General features: G+C 42.2%; 1 protein-coding gene across 1 annotated transcript in view; it reads left to right on the forward strand.

Moving 5' to 3' along the window:
* The window catches only part of C8A (complement C8 alpha chain), an 85,230-nt gene that overhangs the window by 19,483 nt on the left and 44,689 nt on the right, over positions 1 to 21,058 (forward strand). Inside the window, exons 2-4 of the mRNA XM_043461145.1 lie at positions 12,987 to 13,089; positions 18,754 to 18,898; positions 20,431 to 20,578. Coding sequence (XP_043317080.1) covers positions 12,987 to 13,089; positions 18,754 to 18,898; positions 20,431 to 20,578 — 396 coding nt within the window. The remainder of the gene's footprint in view (positions 1 to 12,986; positions 13,090 to 18,753; positions 18,899 to 20,430; positions 20,579 to 21,058) is intronic.

Below are 21,058 nucleotides of genomic sequence, written 5' to 3' on the forward strand. Positions count from 1 at the left end.
GATCAAGAGACTTAATGGCAAGATGACAATGTTTTTGGTTTATTTTGTAGGCTGGTTGGCTTGCACTGTTGCTGATGTTGCTTTGTGGTTGTTTTGCAAATCAATTTCTTCTTGGCAATATGTTTGGAAGCTAAAAGAAAGCAGTTAGGAGAGAACAGGTGAGATGCTATGGAAGATGCAAGGTCTCCCTGGAACCAGAAAAGGATGTGATTGAGGGCGGAGCATTAAGGGAAGTCTAGGTGTGGAAAGATATATATTAGGGTAGCTTGTCTCTCCATAGGTATCTATTAAGCGCCTAATAGGTGCTAGGTCTCTGCGTGGCAGCCATCAATTAAATAGGGGCCTAGAGGTCAGGTTCAGTGAGGGGTTTAAAGAAAGATAAAACATTTAAAATAGCTTTGGGGCTTAAGGCTTGACTTTGAACAATGAACCAAGGGACAGATCGGTGATTACCTAGTGGAAACTGCCCCGCAGGGATTTGTGGAGGGACTTGAATGTCTGCAGAGTTAGCTGGTCCATATTAAGAAACGCAGAAAAAGAAAAACCAGAGTGAAACAAACCCAGAGAAACTTTATAAAAATAGCAGAATCTTGGCAAAAGGGCAAAGCACTCAGAGAGACGAGACATTACACACGTTCAGGCTCCTCTTTGCTCTGGTGTTTCCCCATTGTTGTTAATAAGAACGCAGTTTCTGAATTCTCAGGAGAAATGGAAAAGAAAAACCAAATTTGCAGTTGAGCGAAACCACAATGTACCAGTACAATACAGGGGCCTATTTCTAGCAATAAAGGCTGATACATATTAATTCATTCAGCCAGCTCCATTGTTTATAATTCTTGCTTACATTTGCTGTCATGCATTGGAGTTAAAATTTACACCCTTTTTTGGATGCAAGAAGTTATTTTTATTTATCCTTCTTTGTTAGCTGTTTCACTTCACAATAATTAATCAAATCACCAAAGCAGCATCAAATTGGGGAGTGATGATCTATTTGCATTATTTGGCTTTTCTAACATGATATCTCAGAGGGTGAGGACTCTGCTATAATATGGCCCTCTTATTTTATGACAGGTTGCAATTTTCTTGTAATGTTAGATGTGGTTCATCTTGATAATTATGCTAAATTAAGTAGTCCTACACATTATAGAAATGTATGTGAAGATACATTAACTCACATTAAGAATTTTAATTAGGTTCTACATAACATGGGATTCATATTAAACAAGAATTCATCTAAAATTCAGATGTTGAATAATATTATACAGCTCAAACAAATCATTAATGGAGAACAGGGGTCCCTCAATCTCCCAGCCTTTTCCTTGATAGGAAATTTTGTAATTGGATATTAAGGCTATGCCTCAAAGTGGAAAGCCGGTCCCATCAGAGATTCATCTCAATTTTCTCCTTCAGCTAGTCTGTCCCATTCCATGTCTTTCTCTCTTGTTACTCAAGTATCAATAACTTGAGAAACTGGTCAAAAAGCAACTTGACAGTGTCTACAAAATCTGAGTGTTAAATGCTGAAGAAGGAACACACAGGAGCCAAGAGCCACGGCCTAGGCCGGCAGCCGGAATCACTCTGCCTCGACCAACAGGGCTTTGTATCCACATCAGTTCTGTGACCGCAGCTACCTCATGGGACTGGGGATCCCCATGACAGGAAAAGAGGGGGCCCTGGCAGACCACAACCTGGCTCTTACCTGGAGGCCCTGGCTTGTCCAGGTGCAGGGTTGGTGCTGAAGGGGCTGATGCCAAACCAGATCTGGTCTCTGCCCAGCAGGAGTGGACCGTTATGAACCATGGTGCTGAGTTTATAGGAGCCACAATCAAAGTGAAGTGATATAAGAGTCTGCAACAGGTTGAGCCCCTGTTCTAGTTTTTCAGTTTGGCTTGGATTTTTGCAAGCAGCTGAAACCAACTTTGACTGCCTGCCATGGCCATACTGTGTCCCCTCAAAACTCGCATGTTGAAGTCCTAATCCCCAACACTCAGAATGGGACAGCACTGGGAGAGGGGCCTTCAAGGAGGTAATTCAGGTACATGAGGTCATATGAGTGGCCCCCGCTGCAATAGGGCTGACTGGTCTGTTTATACAGAGAGGAGACTAGGACACAGATACACACAGAGAAAAGACCATGGGCAGATGGAGAAGGTACCCATCTATATGCCAAGGAGAGAGGCCCTACAGGAGACAACCTGCTGACACTTTGATCTTAGACTTCTAGCCTCCATAATTGTAGGGAGATCCCCTCCTCCCAGGATTCTGGGACTCAGCTGCAGGATGGAGTTTGTGGATTTTCTCCCTCAAGACCTGAAATGAATGAGACTTGGCTTCAAACACTCCAGCTTCTAAGTGTCTCAGATGATGCCCACATTCCAAGCTCAGCTGTGGCCCACTCCTCCACTGGTCAGTTGTGACCAAGTGGCAGCAAAGGCTGGTGACAGGCTCCCTGTCAGAGCTGCAGTGTGTCAGAGCCTCCCAGGGGAGGGCTGCTCCCTGGAGCCGAGCACCCACCTCACTGGTGTCCTCTCTAACATCGCCCTATCCTGCTCTCCAATCTCCCACTCCCTTGACCCCAGGACTCTCCACAAGGCAACACGTGATCCAAGATCAACAGCAGGGAGAGCCAGCCCAGATTGCTGCTTCTACCTCTCCTCCTCCCAACCTGTGCTCTCACTGATTTAAAGATACATTTAGAGCTATCTGTCCTGGGTCTAAAACTGTTGCTATGGCATTACCATCATTGTCATGGAAATGAACATCTCACTGTCTCTGATAGATACACTTGACCACGGAGTCTTTGCTGCTTTGTCTTCTAAAATCTTTATTAGGGTTGGGGGAGGGATGGATTGAGAGTTTGGGATTAGCAGACGCAAATGATTATATATATATAGAATGGATAAACAAGGTACTCAATATTCTGAGATAAATAATAATGGAAAACAGTATGAAAAAGAATGTGTATATGTGTATATATATATATGTATATACATCTGAATCACTTTGCTGTACAGTAGAAATCAATAACAACATTGTAATTCAATTATACTTGAATAAAAGTAAAAAAAATTTTTTTAAGCCAAATGAATTTAAACAAAATCAGTATGAGTGTTTTACTACTGTTCTCCTCTCCTTAGTGGTTTCCTACTCCCTTCAGAAAAAAATCCACACTTCTTCACACTGCTTATAAGCACTTAAATGTCTGATCATTTCCTTTGTATTAAGTCTTGCCTCTTGCCATAGCCCCACCTAACACTGAGCTTCTCATCATTTCCTAAATTTGACTGCTCTTTTATACCTCTCTGTGTTCACACACATGATCTCCTCTGCCTGGTAGTCTGTCTTTCCCCTTCCACCCAGGTAAACACTGGGTTTGCATTTGCAAGGTTTGAAATAAGAGTAGTCTCTGGTGGACAACTTCCTTGCCCTTCCCTTGATCCTCATCAACAATTTATTATTTCCTTCTCTATACAACCACTGCAGCAGCATCAATGCCCAGCCAGCAATGTGAACCTAAGAGAGCACATTACAGATTAGAAATGGTGTAGACACAACCACTGCCCTTGGGGAGCCCATAGTCTCAAAAGGGAGATGGATTTTGAAAATATCTATTCAGTGGTTGAACTGTTTATAGTCGCTAAGTCGTGTCTGATTCTTTTGTGACCCCGTGGACTGTAGCATGCCAGGCTCCTCTGTCCATGGGATTTCTCAGGCAAGAATACAGGAGTGAGTTGCCATTTCCTTCTCCAGGGGATCTTCCGAACCCACGGATTAAATCCATGTTTCCTGCTTCGGCAGACAGATTCATTACCACTGAGACACCTGGGAAGCCCAACTATTGAATAGATATTTTCAAAATACATAGCTATTAATAGCATGACTCTTGATCCATAGATTCACATGCACAAGCATATCACCTTCTGTGTCTTATCCAAGCTGACTTGATTTCTAAACTTCATTATCAGTCTAGCCAGCTGGGGAATTCAACCTCCTCCTCCTGCTCCTCTGAGGCCATTAATTTATTATGTGCAGCACAGTGGGAAAGATATATAAAATTGAAAACTGTCTTGATACAGATATCATTTCACACTTACAGTATCATATTCCATAGGACTTGAGGCAGCACAATATTGAATCAGAGAAGGATCTCTTTCACATACATATGAAATATGACATGTGATATATGTATACATTTAACTGCAGAAAACTGTGCCCTCTATCATTTGTGATAAGACATGATAGCTTAGTGGGAAAGTCTGTTTTAAGAAACTTCCAAGGGAACAAAGCTATAGGCTTTTTATGAATTGCTCATTTTGTTAAGAAAAGTCCATACGGTCAAAGCTATGTTTTTTCCAGTAGTCATGTACAGATGTCAGAGTTGGACCATAAAGAAGGCTGAATGCCCAAGAATTCATGCTTTCAAACTGTATTGCTGGAGAAGACTCTTGAGAATCCCCTGGACAGCAAGGAGATCAAACCTAAAGGAAATACTCATTCATCAACCCTGAATATTCATTGGAAGGACTGGTGCTGTAGGTGAAGTTCCAATACTTTGGCTACCTGATGTGAAGAGTCGACTCACTGGAAACAAGCCTGATGCTGGGAGAGACTGCGGGCAAGAAGAAAACAGGGGCAACAGACGATGAGATGGTTGGATAGCATCACTGACTCAGTGGACATGAGTTTGAACAAACTCCAGGAAATAGTGAAGACCAGGGAAGCCTGGTGTGCTGCAGTCCATGGAGTTACAAAGATCGGACACTTCTAAAGACATTTTTTGTTAAATTTTTGCAATTTTTTTATTTTTCTACTCAACAAGGGGTAGTCCTTTCTCACTCTTCTAATCCCATTCCTCCTGGTTCACTCTGACCCACATGGAAGAGCCCAAAACGTAGATCTGGAAATTATGTAGCTTTTAATGCAGCTTTTAAATTGACTCTCTTTCTCTCTTATTTTTAGATATAATTTAGAACTCATTAAATTAATAAACTTAAACTACTGACTTTTTTTTTCTATGAGACTCACTTGGGCTTACGAACATATTTTGACTGAATCTTAAGGAGAGATATTATCGGACTAAGTAGCCTTGTGGCAAGTTTAAAATGCCTTTATCTTTTTGCCAATTGTTTCAGAATTATCATATTGCCCTTTGTTTCTTATTAACGATCTAAAGTTCAGAACAATTTTTACAAGGAAGGAGGGAAAAAATGACCTCTATCACCGTCATAAGTATCGTTTTAACCAAAGTAGAAATTTATTACACAAATGGAAAAATAATAACACAATGTATTAGGAGAATTAAGAATGAGTTTTCCAGGACAGAGCTGATCAGTAAGTCTTTTTTTGTTGTTTGTTTGTTTAACTCAATGGTTTTCAACCAGAAGTGATTTTTGCCCCATGAGCTTCCAGGGGAATCTGGCAATGTCTGGAGACTTAACGTGTTATAACTAAGGATGTTGCTCTTGGCATCTAGTGTGGATGTTGCCAAATACCCTACAATGCGTGACACAGCCTCCACAACAGAGAAGTGTCCTGCCACAGGCGTCAACAGTCTGAGGTTGAGAAATGCTGGTGTAACTCCACAAAACCTTCCTTTATGGTTAAAGGTCTCCCCCGTGATTTTATTCTTAAATACACCCCGAGGAGGCATCACAAAGGACAGTCATCGCAGCCCACAAAGGTGGGCTCACTGTTAACTCGGGCATACCCCCTTCACAGTTTGCTGAAAGAGAACTGAGAGACAAATCACTTTCTGTAAAGTCATTTCTTACAAAATGAATTGATAGAAAATCATTTATTCAGCCTATCAGGTAAACTGCTTGCTTTTTTTTTTTTTCAATTGAAGTATAGCTGATTTATAGTATTTCAGCTATAGAGCAAAGTGACTCAGTTATATACATACATATATATACACTCACACTTTTTTCAGATTCTTTTCCATTATATTGAGATTATTACAAGACATTGAGTAAAGTTCTCTGTGCTAAACAATAATAGGTCCTTGTGGTTTATCTATTTTACCTATAGTAGTCTGTATCTGTTAATCTCAAACTCCTAATTTATTCCTAGCTCGCTATTTTTCATTGAGAATATTGCTGTTCCTTTAGTGAAGTAAAAGTGCCTGATATAAAATAACTAATGAGAACCTATAGTATATAGCACAAGAAACTCTATTCAATGCTCTGTGGTGACCTAAATGGAAAGGAAGTTCAAAAAGGAGAGCATATATGTAAATGTATAGCTGATTCATTTCACTGCATGTAGAAACTAACACAACATTGTAGAGCAACTATACTTCAATAACAAAAAACACAAGGGTATTTGGGGCTTCTCTGGTGACACAGATGGTAAAGAATCTGCCTGCAATGAAGGAGACCCAGGTTCAATCCCTGTGTCAGGAAGATCCCCTGGGGAAGGGAATGGCCACCGACTGCAGTATTCTTGCCTGGAGAATTCCATGGACAGAGGAGCCTGGCGAGGCTACAGTCCATGGGGTCACAAAGAGTTGGACACAACTGACACTTTCACTTTCAAAGGGTATTTAGAGGAGATAATTTTTTTATTGGTGAGGTCAGAAGATGGTAACCATACCTCTTCAGGAGTGCTCCTGCAAAAGGTAGGAATTTATATTTTCCTGCTGGGTCAGTTAAGTCTCTGCTGAGACAGGCACAGCATTCTGTGACTACTTAGAAGCAAATAGAGAAATCAGAGAGAGAAGAGGGAGATGAAGGATGGGATGCGCCCACCCCACAGAAGCAGAACTAATGACTTCTCATTTTCTCCTTTATGTGTTTCATGACTTAGAAAAGTTGCTTTAGATTAGATTTTAGTTTACAAAAAAAAAAATATTCAAGGTATATTTGAAGGGATGATAAATTATAAGCCATGCTTTGGGTACTGCTGTGTACTGAATGGTATCCTCCAAAAATTCAAATTAGTAGGAGTCCCCAGTACCTCTGAATATGACCTTATTAGGAAACAAGTTTATTGCAGATATAATTAGTTATGGTAGGATAAGGCACTAGAGTAGGGTGGGCCCCTAGTCTAATATGGCTGGTGTCCTTATAAAAAGGAGAAATTTGGACACAGACACTCACAGGAAAAACACATATGAACATGAATATGGCCATAGACAAATCAAGGAATGGGGCCTGGAAGAGACCCCACCCTTTCAGGTCTCAAAGAAATAACCCTACCACTTCCTTGATTTTTTATTTTCTAGCCTCCAGAACTGTGAGACAATACATTTCTGTTGTTTAAGCCACCCAGTTTGCAGTACTTTGTTGTAACAGCAAACTAGAATAAACACCCGTGTGTTCTGAGCCAGTCCTTGGTGAATATTCTACGAAGTCTCTGACTTTTGGATTAACTCGAGTCTTCTTCTCAAATGTCAATGTTCAGTGTTCAATATGAGTCCCCTGGGGATCTTGCTGAAACACAATGCTGACGGAGTGGGCCTGGGTAAGACACAAGATTCTGCATTTCTACCTAGATCCTAGCGATGCAGATGCTGCTGGTCCACGGACCACACTCTTGAGTAGCAAGACTGTAGCCTTCTTGAGCAGTGAAGAGTAGCTGCCTCTCAATTCTCGCTTCACACAAGAATCACTGGGGATAATTTTGCAAAGTGAATGTGAGAATCTTTTTTGGGTGGGGCCTGGGCATTGATGTTTTTTAAAAGCTCCAGCTTTTTAAATCTCCAGCTAGGTTTGAGAACCACTGAGCTGAGGTGTGATAAATTAGAGGCTGACACTCCATCATTAGTCCACTGACTCGATGAAATTAGAAATGTGGGACAACAGAGGCTATCCCTGTGTTACACTTCTGGGAGAAAACATTGTAAATGGTGACTCTTTATGTATTTGTCTAAAACAGCTCAATGTGATCAACAGTTCTGTTCTCACCATCAGAGGAAACCAGGAAACGTCTATTTTATAGGGCCTAAAGGACAGAGAGGCCTGGCGTGCTGCAGTCCATGGGTGACAGAGACTCGAAAACGGATGGGCAACTGAAAAAAACAACAAAACTAAATACAGCCCCCGCCCCCAGGCAGCCATCAGGCTCCTTCTTCCTTGGGAAGCCTGGCTGCAGGCCCTCATCCTCAGAACACACCTCTCTCCACCTTGGTCTCCCCTTTAGTCCTCTGGTGTTTCATGTGGCCCCCTCATCTTGGGCTCTGCCCACTGACCTACTCCCTGCAGTGAAGGCCTCCACAGCCCAAGTCCTGCCTGGGCTCAGCTCCAGAGAGCTCAGCCCAAGCAGAGCCCTGGGTCTCCAGGTACAAGGGAGGGTCAGAACAGACAAATCTACCCACCATCTAACTACCCACTCATCTACTCATCCATCCTACCACCCATATATGCATTCATCCTTCCATCCACTCATTTTTCTATCCATCTACTCATTCATGTATCTAGGCCCCCAACAAGCACAGCCACTGTGCTAAGTATTTGGGGATAAAACGGCGGACACAGCAGCCACCACCTCTTCTTCATCATCAAACCCAAAGTCCAACAGCACAAAGGAGTCATTCTGCCGTACACCTGAAATTAACACAACACTGCAGGACTCCCCTGGCGGCCAAGTGGGTAAGAATCCACCCGTCAATTCAGGGGACACACGTTGGATTTCTGCTTCAGGAAGATTCCATGTGCCTCAGAGCAACTGATCCCATGTGCCACAACTACTGAGCCACACTCTAGAGCCCATGAACCCCAACTACTAAAGTCCGTGTGCCTAGAGCCTGTGCTCTGCAACAAGAGACGTCAATGCAATGAGAAGCCCATGCACTGCAACAAAGAGTAGCTCCTACTTCCCACAACTAAGACCCAGTGCAGCCAAAAATAAATAAATAAATAAAATTATTTAAAAAATACCACAACATTGTACGTCAACTACAGCCCAATATAAAATCAAAAAATGTTTAAAGTACATCAATAAGAACAGTTGTTGAAAAGGATCATAAGAGACTACTACCAGCAGCTCTATGCCAATAAAATGGACAACTTGGATGAAATGGACAAATTCTTAGAAAAGTATAACTTTCCAAAACTGAACCAGGAAGAAATAGAAGATCTTAACAGACCCATCACAAGCAAGGAAATCGAAACTGTCATCAAAAATCTTCCAGCAAACAAAAGCCCAGGACCAGATGGCTTCACAGCTGAATTCTACCAAAAATTTAGAGAAGAGCTAACACCTATCTTACTCAAACTCTTCCAGAAAATTGCAGATGAAGGTAAACTTCCAAACTCATTCTATGAGGCCACCATCACCCTAATTCCAAAACCAGACAAAGATGCCACAAAAAAGAAAAACTACAGGCCAATATCACTGATGAACATAGATGCAAAAATCCTTAACAAAATTCTAGCAAACAGAATCCAACAACATATTAAAAAAATCATACACCACGACCAAGTGGGCTTTATCCCCCAGGAATGCAAGGATTCTTTAATATCCGCAAATCAATCAATGTAATACACCACATTAACAAATTGAAAGATAAAAACCATATGATTATCTCAATAGATGCAGAGAAAGCCTTTGACAAAATTCAACACTCATTTATGATTAAAACTCTCCAGAAAGCAGGAATAGAAGGAACATACCTCAACATAATAAAAGCTATATATGACAAACCCACAGCAAGCATCACCCTCAATGGTGAAAAATTGAAAGCATTTCCCCTGAAATCAGGAACAAGACAAGGGTGCCCACTCTCACCACTACTATTCAACATAGTGTTGGAAGTTTTGGCCACAGCAATCAGAGCAGAAAAAGAAGTAAAAGGAATCCAGATAGGAAAAGAAGAAGTGAAACTCTCGCTGTTTGCAGATGACATGATCCTCTACATAGAAAACCCTAAAGACTCTACCAGAAAATTACTAGAGCTAATCAATGAATATAGTAAAGTTGCAGGATATAAAATTAACACACAGAAATCCCTTGCATTCCTATATACTAACAATGAAAAAACAGAAAGAGAAATTAAGGAAACAATACCATTCACCATTGCAACAAAAAGAATAAAATACTTAGGAGTATATCTACCTAAAGAAACAAAAGACCTATACATAGAAAACTATAAAACACTGATGAAAGAAATCAAAGAGGACACAAACAGATGGAGAAACATACCATGCTCATGGATTGGAAGAATCAATATTGTCAAAATGGCTATTCTACCCAAAGCAATCTATAGATTCAATGCAATCCCTATCAAGCTACCAACGGTATTTTTCACAGAACTAGAACAAATAATTTCACAATTTGTATGGAAATACAAAAAACCTCGAATAGCCAAAGTAATCTTGAGAAAGAAGAATGGAACTGGAGGAATCAACCTGCCTGACTTCAGACTCTACTACAAAGCCACAGTCATCAAGACAGTATGGTACTGGCACAAAGACAGAAATATAGATCAATGGAACAGAATAGAAAGCCCAGAGATAAATCCACGAACCTATGGACACCTTATCTTTGACAAAGGAGGCAAGGATATACAATGGAAAAAAGACAACCTCTTTAACAAGTGGTGCTGGGAAAACTGGTCAACCACTTGTAAAAGAATGAAACTAGAACACTTTCTAACACCATACACAAAAATAAACTCAAAATGGATTAAAGATCTAAATGTAAGACCAGAAACTATAAAACTCCTAGAGGAGAACATAGGCAAAACACTCTCCGACATAAATCACAGCAAGATCCTCTATGACCCACCTCCCAGAATATTGGAAATAAAAGCAAAACTAAACAAATGGGACCTAATGAAACTTAAAAGCTTTTGCACTACAAAGGAAACTATAAGTAAGGTGAAAAGACAGCCCTCAGATTGGGAGAAAATAATAGCAAATGAAGAAACAGACAAAGGATTAATCTCAAAAATATACAAGCAACTCCTGAAGCTCAATTCCAGAAAAATAAATGACCCAATCAAAAAATGGGCCAAAGAACTAAACAGACATTTCTCAAAGAAGACATACAGATGGCTAACAAACACATGAAAAGATGCTCAACATCACTCATTATTAGAGAAATGCAAATCAAAACCACAATGAGGTACCATTACACGCCAGTCAGGATGGCTGCTATCCAAAAGTCTACAAGCAATAAATGCTGGAGAGGGTGTGGAGAAAAGGGAACCCTCTTACACTGTTGGTGGGAATGCAAACTAGTACAGCCGCTATGGAAAACAGTGTGGAGATTTCTTAAAAAACTGGAAATAGAACTGCCATATGACCCAGCAATCCCACTTCTGGGCATACACACTGAGGAAACCAGATCTGAAAGAGACACGTGCACCCCAATGTTCATCGCAGCACTGTTTATAATAGCCAGGACATGGAAGCAACCTAGATGCCCATCAGCAGATGAATGGATAAGGAAGCTGTGGTACATATACACCATGGAATATTACTCAGCCGTTAAAAAGAATTCATTTGAATCAGTTCTAATGAGATGGATGAAACTGGAGCCCATTATACAGAGTGAAGTAAGCCAGAAAGATAAAGAACATTACAGCATACTAACACATATATATGGAATTTAGAAAGATGGTAACGATAACCCTATATGCAAAACAGAAAAAGAGACACAGAAATACAGAACAGACTTTTGAACTCTGTGGGAGAAGGTGAGGGTGGGATATTTCAAAAGAACAGCATGTATACTATCTATGGTGAAACAGATCACCAGCCCAGGTGGGATGCATGAGACAAGTGCTCGGGCCTGGTGCACTGGGAAGACCCAGAGGAAGCAGGTGGAGAGGGAGGTGGGAGGGGGGCTCGGGATGGGGAATACGTGTAAATCTATGGCTGATTCATATCACTGTATGACAAAACCCACTGAAATGTTGTGAAGTAATTAGCCTCCAACTAATAAAAAAAATAAAGAAAAGTCTAACTCGTAGAACCAGAGATAGAATAGAGGGGCTTGGGGCAAGAACAACATGGGCAGAGATTTGGTCACAGGATATAAACTTTCTGTCATAATGATAGCTTATGGTGAACGATGTCAGATTCATGATCTCCAAAGAAGATTTAGCTTTGGGATCAGGGACCAGGCTTGATCACTCAAGAGCTTTTGTGTAGCTGCATTTTATTAAAGTGAAAAAGGAACAGCAAAAGCTTCTGACATAGATATCAGAAGGGGGAAGAGAGTGCCCCCCTCACTAGTCTAAGCAAGGGAGTTATATACTTTTTAATTAGTTATTATAGTAAATCAAAAGAAAGTCTCAAGGTTGTAAAGATCTTACTAGACCCACTCCCATAATTTACATTTTAAGATGAGAGGATTAGCCAGAAGGTTTTCAGGAAGGAGAAACTATCCTCAAGCAGGATACACATTGTTGTTATATAATCCTTAGTAGAGTTTAAACTGAGTTGTTTGTTATGTAATCATCAGAAAAAAACTATGTGACTAAGACTAAGAAATGTAGAGAGGAAAATAAAAAGATGTTTGTCCTTTCCTCTTCCTTGAGAATTCCAGACCCCTATCTCCACTTTGAGAGCCCCAGACCACTTTCTCCTGCTCAGGGACCCCAGACTTCTTATCAGCCTGCCTAGGAATTGACTCTCTCAATAGGATGAGAAGTTCCGGGATTCTAGTGTGCAGCATGGTGACTAGAGTTAGTAATAGCATAGTGTACACTTGGAATTTGCCAAGAGAGTAAGTCTGAAATGTCTTAGCACACAACAGAAGGAAAAAAGGTCATTATGGGAGATGAGGTGTGTGTTTCCCTTCATTGTGATAATCATGTCACTATATATATGCATACCAAACTATCACGTCAGTCATCTTAAATATACCATACAATTTTTTCTTATCAATTATGCCTCAATAAAGCTGGGGGAAAATTCAGCATCTGTTTTCCTATTATTAAGATGCCATCATATTAAAACAGCTTTTTACATTTATAATTACAGAAATTAAAATGATCATGATAAAAAGTTAAAAACTGAATCGAGGTCTTTTGTCTCTAGGAGAGTCAGTCGGGCTGTTGAGAGTTTCACCCCCACAGCTGTTTCCTGCCGGTTGGACAGCTGGGCAGAGTGGACAGACTGCTTTCCATGCCAGGACAAGAAGGTGAGACAGTAATGCCCAATTCTGGAGCATTTAGCATTTGGATTGTGCAGTAGGCATTCAAATGGGGGTAAGCAGTTGGCACTGTAAATCTAGAAGTCTGGGGAGAAAATGGGTCTAGAAATAGGTATTCAGAAGCCATACACACACGACGGTGGAACATATTTCTGCTTCTTCTGATTTTGTTTGTAAGGCATTTGGATGAGGCTTCACAGACATGTATGTTATGGCTTAGATGGAAAAAAGTAGCCTTCCAGACATGGGCACACTGATCCCCACTGGCCTCTCTGGGTCCTGGCCAACCTACTGCCCTCCAGTGAGAGTCATCTGGAGGGACCAATGACTTGAGAACAAAGTGCCAAGCTGTCCGTGACCTATGGAAACTGAGATAAACCAAAGCATGCCACACAGGGTGTTTCTGAGGACTTCACGTTCATGCACTGAAAAAGGCTGACATGCCCAATGAACAGATGTATATCTATCTTGCCCACATAAGTGGTTTTAATTGGTCCAAAATGATTGCTAAACTCAGTAGCATAAGGGGGATGTGGGGAGCACTCTGCTCAGGCAGGGAGAAGTATTACAGCTCTGTCTTTGTTCAGAATCACTGGCCTATCATGATAATAAGAAGACTAACTTCTATTCTGTTTTCTTAGTATTTTAAAATCTCTGCAGATAACACACACCTTCACTGGGTGCAGCCCCTTACATGCTACACCACTGCCTGAGCCTTGCCTCCTAGCCTATTGCTGTCAAGCCTGTGTTTCAGCTTTGATTGAACAGCTTAGATTCTGGTTTGCACCTTATTTGCTGTGTTACTTTGGACATATCTTTTACCTTCTCTGTGCCTCTGATTCCTAATCTATAAGTGAAAGTAGGAACAGTATGTACATCACAGAGTTTTTGAGAACATTAAATGAATAATGCATACAAAAGCGCTTTTCATGGCATCTGGCACACAGTAAAAGTGAAAGTCGCTCAGTTGTGTCTGATGCTTTGTGACCCTAAGGATTAAACAGTCCATGGAATTCTCCAGGCCAGAATACTGGAGTGGGTAGCCGTTCTCTTCTCCAGAGGATCTCCCAACCCAGGGATCAACCCCAGGTCTCCCACATTGCAGAAAGGTTCTTTACTGGCTGAGTCACCAGGGCAAAGAGTAAATGTTCACTAAATGTGAGCCGTTTCACTTCCTTTCTGTGCCCTCCTCTCTACCCCTCCTCCCTCTGCCTTGAATCAAGCCCTCCTTTTTCCTCATTTGACCTCTCACAGAGTCTGCTGATGGTTCCCCTGCCTCCAACCCCCTCCTCAGTGAGACAGGAAAGTGCTCTGGGAAGATCTGATGACACTGGTGGAAACACCATTTGGACCTAGTTTGTTCAATTCTAAAGGCTTAAATTTATGATCTTGCCTCTCCCACCTCTGGGATATGCCAAAGAATTCCAGGCATTCCGGTTTAAAAATATCTGGCCCCCAATTCTCATTCTGCTTTGACATTCTGGATTAATTTTCTGAATCTGCTGTGATAAATGCCACAAACTGGGTGGCTTAGAACAACAGAAATGTATTCTCTCACAGTTCTGGAGGCCAGAAGCCTGCAGTCGAGGGGTCAGTAGAGTCAGTCTCTCTCTGGAAGCTCCAGAGGAGAAGTTGTTCTTTGCGTCTTCCAGTTTCTGGGGGCTGCTCGCTCCAATCTCTGCTCCTCTGTCTGCATCACTCCCTCCCTCTGTGCATTTCCCTCACGTGTATAAGTGATATCCCCCTCTGCCTTCCTCTTACAAGGACACTGTGATGGCATTCAGAGTCCGCCTGGATAATCCAGAGTAATTTCTCCAAATTAATGATGTCTGCAAAGATTCTTTTCCCAAATAAGGTAACATTTACAACTTTCAAGGATTAGGACTTGATTTCTTTGCATGGCCATTATTCAACCTATTATACATTGAAATAACTCCTAAAGCTACATTTTTCTCTTGTGTTACAGTTTAGATAGCAGATAGCACAAGTGAATGACTTACAGTTTACATCAGCATTGATTCCTTTCTTAGGGATTCAAAAAGTCGTGTCTTTAAGGTAATTCTTAAAATGATTCTGTTAACTATTTAATTGAAAGGCCATCTGAGTTTCTTTTTATTAATATGTTTCTTCCTCTCAAAATCTCCCAAAGATGTGCATTTCTGAAAAGAAACATTGTCTACTAGGTAGAAAAGAAAATTATGTCTTAATGATACCAACCATGGGCAATGGCACGGAGAAGTCCCTGGGGAGTATCCTTATCAACCTGTCTGCAATACAATGTCTTCATTATTTGATAACAACCTAGATACTAGGGAGTGGGTGGGAATGAATCTGATGCCTGCACCATCATTCCAAGTACAGAAACCACAGGAAGGATGTTAATGACAATAATAGTGGCCATTTATTAAATAACTTCTGTAGACCAAGGACTGTCCTAATGCTTTAAATAAATCATCTTCTTATTTGACTTTGGCAGCCAGTAGTGGGTGATAGACAGATAGACACCGTCCTCCCCTTTGCTTAGGTTGCCCATTAAGAATGCAGCAGAGCCTCAATTTAAAGTCTGGCCAGTCTGATCCCAAAATGCCCATGAATCTGAACTGTATGCCTCTCCTGGAGCTATATGGAGAGTAGTGAGTGATATTAGTGGTTACCTAATCCAATACCTTCTCAGTCATAATCGTTCCAGAGTAGTCCAGCAGCTACAAGGATGATGACAAAGTTGATAGCTCTTATTACCGGGCACACACCAGAATGGAACAGAGAGCCGATGTCTTTAGCTGTGTGATCACTGATCTTTAGAACACTCTCAGCTCTCTCTCATCTTACAGATGAGAACACCGAGGGTCAGAGGAATTTAGGACTTTATCCAGTGGCACATACACTGTGAGTTGCAGAACTGGAATTCTAACCCAGTTTAAGATGGGATCATTAATAGAATGTAACCTCCTAGACTTGTGAGAATTAAGTGAGACAAATAATGTAGAGGGATTTCCCTGGTGGTCCAGTGGCTAAGATTCCACACTCCCAGTGCATGGGGCCCAGGTTTGATTCCTGGTCAGGGAATGAGAGGGCTTCCCAGGTGGTGCTAGAACTTGCCTGCCAATGTAGGAAACATAAGAGATGTAGGTTCAACCCTTGGGTGAAGAAGATCCCCTGGAGGAGGCATGGCAACCCACTTCAGTATTCTTGCCTGGAGAATCCTATGGACAGAGGAGACTGGTGGGCTATAGCCCACAGGGCCGCAAAGAGTCGGTCATGACTGAATCGACTTAGCCCTCACGCATGCACACAGGGAACTAGATCCCACATGCTACAAACCAAGAGCTTGCATGCCTCAAATAAAGACCCCATATGCTGCAACTGGGACCAGGAATAGGCAAACACATAAATAATAATATTTTTAAAAAGAATGTGTAGTTTTTAGTCAATAGTAAGCACTCAATAACTGGTAGCCACCACCATCACCATCAACACATTAGTAACTGCAGGTCCTATAACTGATGAATGTTTTTTGAGGGCAAGAAAGAGAAGAGAACTGACTCTATATTGGTATGACAAGCTCTCTTGTATTTACTGCGTTGTGGAACAAGAATGTGGGTAGACACTGAAAATATCTTCATATTCCCACACTGACCATTAATTATACTCTCTTCCCACCAAGTTTACAAATCTGCCATCGCTGTTATTAACTGACAGGCACGAAAGGCAGATGGACCGGTTGGAGCCTCACTTCTTTTTGCTACAACTGCCTCTTTGCTAAGGAGCATGTAGGCAGAAGTGAGCAAGATGAAAGAGAGGGGAAGTCACATGGCTTTGCACTCATCCCTGGAAGCATCTGGAAAAGGCTGCATTGATAATGATAATGATGTAGAAACCATTTCTGCTTATTAAGCACCAATGATATGCCAGGCACAAGGCTACATGGTCTCAGACCTCTCGCTTAGCTCTCACAAAACCCTTTTGAGCTAAGGTATCATCACAACCACTTTACATATTAGACAACAGATGCTCAGAAAAGATAAGTGACTTGCTCGTGGGCAGTTGGTAAGTGAATCTGGGGTTTTAACCCAGGTAGGTCTGCTGCTGCTGCTGCTGCTAAGTCGTGTCCGACTCTGTGTGACTCCATAGACGGCAGCCCACCAGGCTCCTCTGTCTAATTTGGGGCTGATTTCATGCCCATGCTCTTCCAACTATAGGACACAGGTGGAAGAATCATTAGTGATTATGATTAGTGAAGTAAACTAGGTCAACCACCTCATCTTACAGATTTGGAAACTGACACAGAAAGTTCCAGGCACTGATACTGTACACAGTGAGTAAGAGATAGATTCAGGTCAGGAACTCAATTCTCTTGCTTTTCAAGTCATTGCCTTCCTATTTACTTACTTACAGTCTTAAAAGTCAGGGCCTGTGGGCTGAGCCAGTATAAGAGGCAGCAGAAAATATGGTGCTGACTGACACTCTGTATGAAGCTTTCTATATCCCCATGTTCTGTGTTGTTATATTTTTTTATCTCGTCAGCTAGACTCTGAGCTTCTCAAAGACAGGGATGGAACTTCAATTTCTTGGAATATCTTACTGTTCAGCCTCCTCCTTATACACTTGTACCTCACACTGCACACCCTATAGAAAACAGTAACATAAAAACATCAAGCCCAAGATTGGTATGCATTTTATTCTTTCTGTCCTTCCTTCAGTATTTATTCATCGGAAGTCAAAGCTGGACACAGAGGCTCAGATGGTGTCTTCAGAGCTCTCTTTGTCTCTTAACGCCTTGCATGGGCTCTTTCTACCTCATAGGCAACATGATCACTTGATACCTGGCAACTTCAGCTAAAAAGGAACTGTCTTTTCCAAAAGTTCTGAAAGGAAATTCCCAGAGAGGACTATGATTGCCATAAGGCTGAGTCATGAACCAATCATTGTGACTTGGCAGATATGGGGCCCTGGTTTCCGGGCCTCATTCATATCTGCACAACCCTGTAACTAAGGGGGTGACATCACCCCTACCTGAATCATATGAGATATGTCACAAGGAAAGGGGAGATGCCATGACCAGAAGAAATTTTACAAAGGAGAAGCAATAAACATCTTCTAAAAGTGCCTCCTATGCAATCCATCATAGATCAAATGCCAAGTACATGAAGCCAAATAAGACACTGTCCTCCCTTTGGTAGCCCTAACCCCATATGAAAATTGTTCCTAAAATAAGGAGATAGATAAAGAAGTAGACAATAACAACCTTATAAGACAAGCGCTAGGAGAGAGGGTTCATAGGGAACTGAGAATATATTATTGAGTTATAGAAGTTTTTTCCCAAGAAGGTAAACCATGAGTCTTGAAAGATAAATAGGTACTAACTGGCTTCAGAAAGGGAAGATGGAGGTCCTTCCTGGCAAGGAGGAAGACCCTAGAAATACCTAGTCCAAACTTCTCATTTGATGTTTGGAGGCCCTAATTCAATATTCCAGCTGATGACAACCTCTGGTTGAACATCACCATTTATGATTACTCATCCCCTCAAAAGAGCTTTGCAGGGAGCTCTCAATCATTAAGACAGTCATTCCTTATGTTGAGCTGAGACCTGCCTGCACCAATCTTGGTTGATTGATAAGACAATGAATGTGTCTGCTTCCAAATCTGATTTAGTACAGATACCGGAGCCTCTTGCAGCCAAACAAGTTTGGGGGAACCATCTGCAGTGGGAATGTCTGGGACCAAGCCAGCTGTCACAGTCCCACAGCTTGTCTGAGTCAAGCACAGTGTGGACAGGATTTCAAGTGTAAGGAGACAGGTGAGTAGCATCTCAGCAGGATAACAGCTGTGCCTGTCAAACTTAATGTACAAAACAGTTCTCCAGGAGCTTGTTAGAATGCAGAACTCCAGAGCCCCGGAAGTTATCATTCTGAAAGTTTCGGATGGGACCTAGGAACCTGAATTTGAAGTCAAGCCAGCAATCCAAGTAATCTTGATGCAAGTTTTTGGGAACATACGTTGATTTTAAAAAGGTACAATTCACACATCCATCCATTCATTGAATAAATATTAATTGAGTGCATATGATGACCAGGTAATGTGCTACCTGCTGGTGATGCAGAGATAAAAAAAAAATTCATGTGCTTGATCCTCAGTACTCCTAGACTCTTTGGGAGACAGACCAATAAGGCATCAATGACAATATCCTGTGATAGCCAGTGTAATGGGTGTATGTACAGGTTGTACAGTTTCTCTGTCAGGGGGTGCCTAAATCTGCTTTGGAGAGTCAGGGCAGGATTCAACACGGTACTTGAACTGAGACCTAGAAAGTGAACAAGTGTGCTAAGAGACAAAATGTGCAAAACACACAGGTTTAGAGACTTGCAATCAGCCCAAAATAAGTGCTTTGGGAAGAGAGGCAGGGGATGGGCCAGGTTTCTAACTGGGGACCAGATGGTGGCATTTGGAGACAGAGGAATGGAGAGGCTCTGGAGGGTGCAGAGCATTTTAGATCCCTGGGGCTGTGATGTGGAGACTGAATAGAGAGGAGGAGCCTGGGGCAGGGTCTGAGCTGAGGGCCTGCAGGTGGGAGCAGCAAGGCTGGGAGGAGGGTGGAGGCAGTGAGGATGAAAGGAGGATGGGACAGCACTGAGGACTGAAGGGCTGTTTCAGAGATGGAACAGATCCAGTGGTCATATACGGATATGAGAGTTGGACTATAAGGAAAGCTGAGTGCCAAAGAATTGATGCTTTTAAACTATGGTGTTGGAGAAGACTCTTGAGAGTCCCTTCGACTTCAAGGAGATCCAGCCAGTCTATCCTAAAGGAAATCAGTCCTGAATATTCATTGGAAGGACTGATGTTGAAGCTGAAACTGTAATACTTTGGCCATCTGATGCAAACAGCTGACTCACTTGAAAAGACCCTGATGTTGGGAAAGATTGAGGGCAGGAGGAGAAGGGGACGACAGAGGATGAGATGGTTGGATGGCATCACTGACATGAGTTTGAGTAAACTCCAGGAGTTGGTGATGGACAAGGAGGCCTGGCATGCTGCAGTCCATGGGGTCAGAAAGAGTCAGACATGACTGAGCTCTTCCCTGACTTATTCTGGGCTGATTGCAAGTCTCTAAACCCGTGTGTTTTGCACATTTTGTCTCTTAGCACACTTGTTCATTTTCTAAGTCTCAGTTCAAGTACCATGTTGAATCCTGCCCTGACTCTCCAAAGCAGATTTAGGCACCCCCTGCCAGACATGACTGAACTGAACTGAACTGAACTGATACAGGTCATGAGGGAGGGGGAGTAGTCCTGGAGGCTCTAGAAGCATCCACTACCTCTCCTTGCTCAGGTCGCTGCCTGAAACGCCACCTGGTGTGTAATGGAGACAAGGACTGCCTGGATGGCTCTGACGAGGATGACTGTGAAGATGTCAGGATCTCGGAAAATGACTGCAGCCAGTATGACCCAATTCCAGGATCAGAGAGGGCGGCCTTGGGGTGAGTCACTGCCTGCTGGCTCTGTGATTCCCGGGCATGATCTCTCATCAATCATGAGTATTGGTTTCAGGGAATCAAGAGGGTCTTTGGGAGGAATTCCTCTAGAGTGCATCCTGAGAGGCCACCATCCCTCCAGTGTCTTAGTTCATTTCAGGCTGCTCTAACAAGATACCACACACTGGGTGGCCTATAAACAACAGAAACTTATTTCTCAGACTTCTGCGGCCGGAAGTCTGAGACCAGGGTGTCAGCCTGGTCAGGTGAGGGTGTTCCTTCAGTTAGCAGTCTTCTTGCTGTGTCCTCCCATGGTGGAAGGGATCAGGGTGCCCTGTGGGTTTCCTCTGTAAGAGCAGTAGCTCCATTCATGAGGGGTCCACCCTGATGACCAGAGCACCTCCCAGCGGTCTCCCTCTACATACCACCACATGGAGGCTAGAGTTTCAGCATATGAATTGGGGGGGGCACAAAATTCAGTTCATA

This window comes from Cervus canadensis, chromosome 2 (assembly GCF_019320065.1).
Source record: "Cervus canadensis isolate Bull #8, Minnesota chromosome 2, ASM1932006v1, whole genome shotgun sequence".
Lineage (NCBI taxonomy): Eukaryota > Metazoa > Chordata > Mammalia > Artiodactyla > Cervidae > Cervus > Cervus canadensis.